This window comes from Camelina sativa, chromosome 18 (assembly GCF_000633955.1).
Source record: "Camelina sativa cultivar DH55 chromosome 18, Cs, whole genome shotgun sequence".
Classification (NCBI taxonomy): domain Eukaryota; kingdom Viridiplantae; phylum Streptophyta; class Magnoliopsida; order Brassicales; family Brassicaceae; genus Camelina; species Camelina sativa.
In genome coordinates, this window is record NC_025702.1 from 11,429,349 (window position 1) to 11,438,040 (window position 8,692).

At 34.1% G+C, this 8,692-nt stretch overlaps 2 protein-coding genes across 4 annotated transcripts; one reads left to right on the top strand and one right to left on the bottom strand.

The window, feature by feature from the left end:
• On the top strand, positions 17-4,301 carry LOC104761144 (trehalose-phosphate phosphatase A). 3 transcript variants are annotated; one of them, XM_010484179.2, is made up of 11 exons: positions 17-251; positions 1,187-1,611; positions 1,714-1,857; positions 1,967-2,038; positions 2,762-2,884; positions 2,973-3,029; positions 3,122-3,223; positions 3,310-3,387; positions 3,494-3,563; positions 3,647-3,813; positions 3,903-4,301. In XM_010484179.2, exons 2-11 carry the CDS (start codon positions 1,324-1,326, stop codon positions 3,951-3,953), a joined length of 1,152 nt encoding a protein of 383 aa, XP_010482481.1. In that variant the 5' UTR covers positions 17-251; positions 1,187-1,323; the 3' UTR covers positions 3,954-4,301. The 3 variants fall into 3 exon arrangements, with proteins under 3 accessions (XP_010482481.1, XP_019095718.1, XP_019095719.1); XM_019240173.1 differs by lacking the exons at positions 17-251; positions 1,187-1,611; positions 1,714-1,857; positions 1,967-2,038 and adding exons at positions 2,102-2,247; positions 2,350-2,493; positions 2,603-2,674; XM_019240174.1 differs by lacking the exons at positions 17-251; positions 1,187-1,611; positions 1,714-1,857; positions 1,967-2,038 and adding exons at positions 2,102-2,247; positions 2,353-2,493; positions 2,603-2,674.
• Positions 7,709-8,089, bottom strand: LOC104761145. Its single transcript, XM_010484180.1, has one exon. It carries the CDS (start codon positions 8,042-8,044, stop codon positions 7,736-7,738), a length of 309 nt encoding a protein of 102 aa, XP_010482482.1. The 5' UTR covers positions 8,045-8,089; the 3' UTR covers positions 7,709-7,735.

Sequence of the window (8,692 nt, forward strand, 5' to 3'; positions counted from 1 at the left end):
GGGGGGGGGATAGTTTCTCTGCGATTTTCTCGGGGCACTTATATTCACCAGTTGGGTTCTTTTTGGCAAATCTTCCTTCTTCCCCATTTCTTTTCTGTGTCCCTTATTTGGTTGCCGAGAAACCGCAGAGAACCCAAAAAAAAAAAACAAATTTAGAGAAGAAGAAGAGAAAAAAAAAGTCTCTGTCTTTTTTAAAAACCATTCGTCGTTTCAGGTTTCAGTTTCGAAACTTGTATCTGCATTTTCCTCAGGTAATTTCTTAAATCAAAGTTTCGTCTTTTATCCCATTTTGTGCATAAATTAACCATTTTTATAATATCCCCCTTCTCTGTTCTTCGTTATGAGCTGGGATTTTTCAGTTTTTTTTTTTTTTTTTGGCTAAAGGGTTATTGTAGGTATTGGGGGATGTTTATTTGTTGTATGATTTAAATGTATGAACTGTTTTTTTTTCTTTTTTTTTAATAAGAACAAAAAAAAGACAGGATTTTGTTTTCTGGGTTAAGGAATTTGGTACTTTGTTTCTTTTGGGTTTGGGATTTTATGAGAGAGTGACAATGATTTGTCAAGGTTTACGAGCAACACATTTTGAATTTGGTGGTGGTGGGTCAAATCTGTTTTTCAGTTTGTCTATTCTGCAAGTGTGTGTGTGTGTTACTAAAACTTTTTAATGTTTCCTTCCATACCATATTCTGATGTGCCTTCTTTTTGTTCTATTAGTGGCAATTTGTCTCGTTTTTTTTTTTTACCATTTTCTGAAATGTAGTTTTACAACAGTAGTTTCTATACAAACATTTGTATCTCTGATGCTTGTAAATGTGGGGTTTGGTCAAAAATTGTGAATGATGAGAGAGTTTCTGTATCAGTCAGAAACTCTATTTGCAGATCTAGTCCCTTGAATTGTCGTAGAGGTTGTTCTATATACGCCATTATGCCATATCTCTCTCTGGAAATACGACAAAGTAAAGTCATTTCATGAATAATGTGTTTTCTTGATTACCCTTTCGTACAACTGTCAGCTAAATAAAGACAAAGAAATGTTACAAACATTTTTGTTTCTTTCTCTTTGGATAATAGCTTTCAGGTCAATGTGTAGTTGCTTTGGTATCCAATGTTTTCCTGTTTTAGCTTCAGAGAATTATAGTGATCACACCTTTACTGGTTCTGTTTTCTTGCTTGGCTTCTACAGTTCAGGGTCCAAGTTTCTCTGAGGGAGAGGATTCTTTAAAGAATTTGAGTATATACGTGAAGTTGTAGAGCTTCTTCTATCCAAGAGAAACTCCGATATATTATATAGTTTGCTAATAACAACATCTTGGTGTTGTTATGGACATAAAATCTGGTCACTCATCTCCTGTAATGACTGATTCTCCACCGTTAAGCAGTGCAAGATTAACCATTCGTCAGAACAGAATCCCTTACTCATCAGCAGCAGCGCTGTCACAGAACAGTAACCTTCTTCTAACCGTTCCTAGAAAGAAAACTGGAATCCTTGATGATGTTAAGTCTAATGGTTGGCTTGATGCTATGAAATCTTCTTCTCCTCCTCCAACACTAGTTAACAAAGATAACTTCAGCACTGAGGCCACAGATATGACTTACCGCGAATGGATGGTTTGTCCCCTTACTGTCCTCTTTTTTTCTCTTTTCTGAACATTGAGTCGTTATTGTGATTTTGCTAATCTTTTTTTTTTTTTTTTTGTGATCATGTTTTAGCAGCTCAAGTATCCATCAGCTCTTGCTTCTTTTGAGAAAATCATGAGTTTTGCAAAGGGTAAAAGAATAGCATTGTTTCTTGATTATGACGGGACACTTTCGCCTATAGTTGAGGAACCTGATTGTGCTTACATGTCAAGTGCTGTAAGTGTTTGACTTCCCCCTATTTAACTCAATTGCTAAAACAGATCAAATTTGTGTGCTTCAACATCCTAATTAAATACTATATGGTTTACGCCTTTTACATGTTTAGATGCGTAGTGCAGTGCAAAACGTTGCCAAGTACTTCCCAACTGCGATCATTAGTGGAAGAAGCCGTGATAAGGTTAGTTAATGTTTACTTGTTACATTTTCATCATCAAGAACAGTTTCGTCTGTAGNCTAACCGTTCCTAGAAAGAAAACTGGAATCCTTGATGATGTTAAGTCTAATGGTTGGCTTGATGCTATGAAATCTTCTTCTCCTCCTCCAACACTAGTTAACAAAGATAACTTCAGCACTGAGGCCACAGATATGACTTACCGCGAATGGATGGTTTGTCCCCTTACTGTCCTCTTTTTTTCTCTTTTCTGAACATTGAGTCGTTATTGTGATTTTGCTAATTTTTTTTTTTTTTTTTTTGTGATCATGTTTTAGCAGCTCAAGTATCCATCAGCTCTTGCTTCTTTTGAGAAAATCATGAGTTTTGCAAAGGGTAAAAGAATAGCATTGTTTCTTGATTATGACGGGACACTTTCGCCTATAGTTGAGGAACCTGATTGTGCTTACATGTCAAGTGCTGTAAGTGTTTGACTTCCCCCTATTTAACTCAATTGCTAAAACAGATCAAATTTGTGTGCTTCAACATCCTAATTAAATACTATATGGTTTACGCCTTTTACATGTTTAGATGCGTAGTGCAGTGCAAAACGTTGCCAAGTACTTCCCAACTGCGATCATTAGTGGAAGAAGCCGTGATAAGGTTAGTTAATGTTTACTTGTTACATTTTCATCATCAAGAACAGTTTCGTCTGTAGTCTAGTGTTTTTAATAATCCATTTTTCTTCAGGTGTACGAGTTTGTTAATTTGAGTGAACTTTACTACGCTGGAAGCCACGGGATGGACATCATGAGTCCTGCAGGAGAATCTTTAAACCATGAACATAGCCGTACTGTATCAGTCAACGAAAAGGTTTATTTTTCTTACCTTTTGTCTGTTTTCTGCAATATATGTATGCTAGGTATATCAGATTCTTAAATGTGACTTTGGTAATTTTCAGGGGAAAGATGTAAATCTATTCCAGCCCGCTAGCGAGTTCCTACCGATGATCGATAAGGTATTTACAAGACATCTTCGGATGTAATGACACATATAGATTTAGTAATAGCAACATTCATTTTTGATTTTTGAGTGAAATTATTTTCATAGGTGCTTTGTTCTCTTGTTGAGAGTACAAACGATATCAAAGGGGTCAAAGTAGAAGACAATAAGTTCTGCATCTCTGTCCATTACCGCAATGTAGAAGAAAAGGTTTGAATATCTCTCTATTCAATAACTGGTTTGCTTCCTTTAAAAAACCAATACACTTTTCTTTAAAGTTGTTATATTTGTTACAGAATTGGGCATTGGTTGCACAGTGTGTTGATGATGTCATCAGAACATATCCAAAACTACGGCTAACACACGGTCGGAAGGTAAAACATCTCAATTTTTCTTGAAAATTTCAAGACAAAAACAAGTTTGAAACGTTTTCAAAGTTTGATTTATTTGGTTTCTTGGTTGGTTTGTGTTGCTTAAAAGGTTTTAGAGATCCGACCAGTGATTGACTGGGACAAAGGGAAAGCTGTGACATTTCTACTCGAATCTCTTGGTAGTTAAAAAAAGCACTTTCTTCTCTGCTTCTGTTATGAAATCTTTGTTTGGTCATTGACTCTTGAAACATTTTTTTAAAAGGCCTAACCAACTGTGAGGATGTTCTTCCAATATATGTTGGGGATGATCGAACAGACGAAGATGCATTCAAGGTATTACGAGAGGGGCCAAATCACGGTTATGGTATATTAGTCTCTGCTGTACCCAAAGACAGCAATGCCTTTTACTCTCTTCGTGACCCGTCTGAGGTAAACTAAAACATCACTCTACTGAGTACTCGAGCTACGTTTTTCTTTTACCTATATGAGTTTTGATTTGTTTGTAATCTATCTATCAGGTGATGGAGTTTCTGAAATCATTGGTGACATGGAAGAGATCAATGGGTTAAGTAGAAGAAGTAGTAGAAGAAAATGGTTAACGTTAATATATATATGATTACAAATATGGAAGAAGTTTAGAGGATTATTATTGTTACTTTCGGCTTTATACAAATACCGTTGAGATTTAACTTAACGATATCGGAGAAGAGATCACATGAAGGCTTCAAAATATGCCGGAGATCCTTTTTTTCCGATCAATCTCTTTATCTTCTATAACTGTAAATTCTACTCTTTTTTTTTTTGTTTTTTTTTGTTATCTTGGAAAACTGTCTTTTTATCTCCGGATTAACTCAAATCATTTGTCTCATTTGGATTTGATGTTTTATTGTGAAGCAATTACTTTTAAGTTATTACAATTGGACAAAATGTCACATTACTTTCACATTCTTCTCAATAAAAAACTTTTTAGCTAAGGAGGTTTGCAACGTTTTGGGAGCCTGGTGCACCAATAACCTATTGGTGGATTGGGATATCCACAGTGATGGATTATGATCGATGCCCTGCAGGGCCAACTTGGAGTCCGTTGGGGCGGCTAGCGGGGTCTACGAGACGGGTCGGTCAACACTCGGCTGGTGTCGGTCGACATCTCCCTTCCAGCGAGATGATGTTTGTTTTCCTGGTTTGTATGTTTTGTTTGTTGTTTGTTTGGAACATTGGAATCACTGTTGCTTGTGTGTATAGCCCAGTAGATGGGAGGATTGCCTCACTGAGTGTTTATCAAATACTCATGCATCTCAATTTGTGTATGTGGTGCAAGTAAAAGCAAAGTGTGATAGTGGAATCAAGGCAATGAAAAGGAGGATGTTATAGGGACTCGATTGGTTGTTGTCTGGCATTGTTAGGTTGCTAGAGTTGGGTCTTTAGAACTTGTTAGGTTGTCGGTTCCTTGTTTCCTGTTGTTTGATATTGGAATGGTTATGCTTGGATATTGGTTATTCTCAATCGGCGACAGTTTGTCCTGTGGGAAGGTTGTTAAAGGGTGGAGACTAGGGTTCGAGGAACGCCTAGCGCACCAATAACCTACTGTAGATTTGGTTAAGTAGTTCCATTTGCCACGGTGAAGGGTTATGATCGATGCTCTGCAGGGTCAGCTTTGGGTCTATGGAGGCAAGCTAGCAGTGAGGCTAGTAGGGTCTATGGGACGAGTTGTTACAATGTGTTAATACGATGAAAATATTAATCCTCTTTTAATTGCTTATGCTAGGAATCTTGGTTTTCTTTGGCCAATTGACTATGAAACATCTTTTCAGGCGTACACAATTGTGAGCATGTACTTTCGATCTATGTCTGGGGATGATCGAACAGAGGAAGATGCATTTAAGATTTACTCTGATCATAACCCATTTAGCTATTAAGAAATAGTTTTGACTTAAGGTGCAAGTAATATTAATGTCAGGTTTACGTGATGGACCGAAACAATATTGCATGCCTTTTACTCGCTTCGTGACCCTCCTATTTGTGGTTACACAAAAACTATTCGTGTATTTTAACCAAAAAATTAATCAATGTTAGTGTATTCATTATCGATTTTAACCAAAAAATCGATAATGAATACACTAATAGTCACATTACACAAAAAATTAATCAATGTTAGTTATTACATCACCTTCACAACAAGTAGTACAGTGAGAATTCAATCTATATGCTAATGGTTAATATAAGATTCATTATCGATTTTCGACTCAAAAAATTAATAATAAAAACTTTCCTTTTATCCTCTATTACAATTCCTAACTCAATCTTTATGTCGTAGTGCTCCACCGTTCACAACTCAAAAAAGACAAAAACAAAAACAAAAAACAAAAAATAAAAAAAATCATCCAAATTGATTTGATATTAATTGATTGAAAAATTCAATTTTAAAACTAAATTACAATTTTAACATAGTACTAATATATACATATAAACAACAAAAATAGAGAATTAAAAATATATACTAAAATTAGAATTAAAATTAATTCAGTACTAAACCGAACCATATTAGAGTCGGTTTTATTTTGATCATTGTTCATTAGTTCCTCCTAAACAATCAAAACCTATATTCATTGCATTTGCATCTTAAAAATAAAACCTTAACAGTTCTTGATTTAAAATATTGTTACTTTCGGCTTTGTATAAATACCGTTGACATTTAACTTAACGGTATCGGAGAAGAGATCACATGAAGGCTTCAAAACATGCCGGAGATCCTTTTTTTCTGATCAATCTCTTTATCCTTTTTTTTTTTTTTTTTTTTTGAGCGAATAATCTCTTTATCTTCTAAAACTGTAAATTCTACTCTTTTTTAATCTTGGATAAACTGTCTTTTTATCTCCGGATTAACTCAAATCATTTGTCTCATTTTGGTTTAATGTTTTTATGTAAAGCAATGACTTTTAAGTTTATTAATAGGACAAAATGGCACATTACTTTCACATTCTTCTCAATCTAAGCTTGAACTAACTATTGCTAAGGTCTACAACGTTTTCGGGAGCCTGGTCTATTGGGTGTCCCTCTTCCACCTGAACTCCTCCTCCCTCTTGCAGATGACGAACAACTTCTATCTACCTCAGCCTTAATCTCTTTGGTCACCTTTAGATCCCAAACCGCTTCTCCTATTTCTTACCAAAAATTAAACAAGACAACAACAATTTGAATATATATAGCTAGAGTAAACATTTTATATAATGTAGTTGAACCAATCCAAGTCGAACAAAAGTTTTATCAAAAACCCAGTACAAAAATCTAATGGAAAAAAAAAACTAAAATCGAACTGCCAAAAAAGGTTAAATTTATTTTCTTTGAATTATCTATTATTTTGAGATATGTTTTGTTAAATTTGGAATTGAGATCAAAAGTATATAAAAGTAACCGAAAATAATAATTGGTTGACATTAAATTTTTCTATTTTGTAAATCAAAAAGTTGAACTACAACAAAACCAAAATCGGATTTGGCATATATAAGCACTTACTGGGGTTTGAAGATTCAGATTCGTATGGTAGTACTCGAGCCTCTGCTGTGTTTGATATTAATCCAGAGAGCAACATAAAACTCAAAGTTAGTAACCAAACCTTATACATTTTATTAAGTATGATTTTTTCTTCTCTATTTTTGAAGTATGTTATTAAAGTATGAGTTTTAGAATGTGAGTGAATACTTGAATATATATATAGAGAGAAACGAACACATAATTGCGATGTTAATTTCAATGTTTTTCCTTAGAAAATAAAAGAAAGTCACACATTGTCAAAAAAAAAACAAAAAAAATGTCACACGAATTTGTAAGATGGAGCTCTTGTTCTTTTCTTTTTCACTTTGTTGAAAATTCGTAGTTGACTCTTGAAATGTAGTATCACGTCTTTCTCTAAATAATCGTTTTAATTGTTTATAATACTTATGGAGAAAGAACAACTTATTTGACTACTTCCCAACCGCTATAATTTTAGTAGAAGAAGCCGTGATCACTGATCAGGTTAATGTTTTTACTTGTTTCATTCTCTTCATCTAGCTAATAATTTATGTAATTTTTTTTTCTTTTTGACCTATGAACCGAGCACCACCAGCAGATGTGCTAAGCCGACACTAGGTACTGTGGATAGCTATACTTCGCTTTATATTATTGGCTACTTTTTGGATTAAAATTGAAAGATATTACTGAAGAAATTAACCAGATGAACATGAGACGTTAAACGAAGTAAAGGACCAAGAAACATCCAGTGAGACATATTCAATGAGATAAAGTAAGAACATTAAAGATTAAACGTGATTCATATTATTAAATAGTTTGCAAGATAGATAAAATGATAAAACTAATGGCGTAATAATCCAGGATATTTGTAAATACAAACGAATTTGAAAATATTAGTAGGGTAAGCTTTGCCAGGCACGACTTCAAAGTAGCAAGTATTAGGAAGTGTTCTCACTGCGTCGCAACATTCTCTAGATATCCATCGTGAATCTCCATCTGCCAATAATCTCACCGCATAGATACATCCTGGCACGTTATCTATCGCTGTTGTGAAACATAGGTTCGTATTTCGCGCTTCCGATGGTCGGAAACTCAATGTTGATATTAGGGCCAACAGGAAAAACACCACTATGGTTTGTTGTTTTTTCATTTTTGAGAAGTTCTATTTTTATTTTTTTTCTTACAGTGGGTTTGTGGGTTTGGATTGTGTAGAGATAATGAGATATTGTTTCGTATTTAAAAAGAAGAGAATTTTATGCTAGTAAGGAATGTTTTTTTATTCATGTAATTTGATTGAAAAGATTGGGAAAGTTATCTATTTTTGTTTGACCCATTTACACATTTAAGGATATTCACAGTAAATTTGTATCAATTATGCTATAGTATCAAGAAGAGTATATAAAATTATGATTTGTGTCCATCTTTGAGATGTAAAATATTAAAATTAACCGATTAACACAAGGTCATTCACCTCTGGCCGTAAACGTGAAACTGAATACAACAACATTTCGACTGTAACCGGAGATATGGATGATGGGGTTTGTATTGTTGAAGAGAGATGATGTAATTTGTGTGTGTGTGATTTATTTTAGTCGAATGAACAGTACATTTATAAGATAAACACAAATACTTGTTTTTTTTTGGTCAAACAAGAACAGTACATTTATAAGCTAAACACAATTGTACTTTGACCGATAAATATTTGTTTTTGTTGGATTCAAATTTGTGTCCAGTATACCATTATCTATATTTGTTAACTGATACTGGATATTTCAAAGATATATGATTTTCACGATCT

Bases quoted from the DNA above. Each gene is read 5' to 3' on its own strand.
- LOC104761145 (XM_010484180.1), bottom strand. From the start codon at position 8,044: ATGAAAAAACAACAAACCATAGTGGTGTTTTTCCTGTTGGCCCTAATA.
- LOC104761144 (XM_010484179.2), top strand. From the start codon at position 1,324: ATGGACATAAAATCTGGTCACTCATCTCCTGTAATGACTGATTCTCCA. The intron at 3,224-3,309 runs GTTTGAATATCT...TATTTGTTACAG, and splicing joins ACCGCAATGTAGAAGAAAAG to AATTGGGCATTGGTTGCACA. The intron at 3,814-3,902 runs GTAAACTAAAAC...TCTATCTATCAG, and splicing joins CTCTTCGTGACCCGTCTGAG to GTGATGGAGTTTCTGAAATC.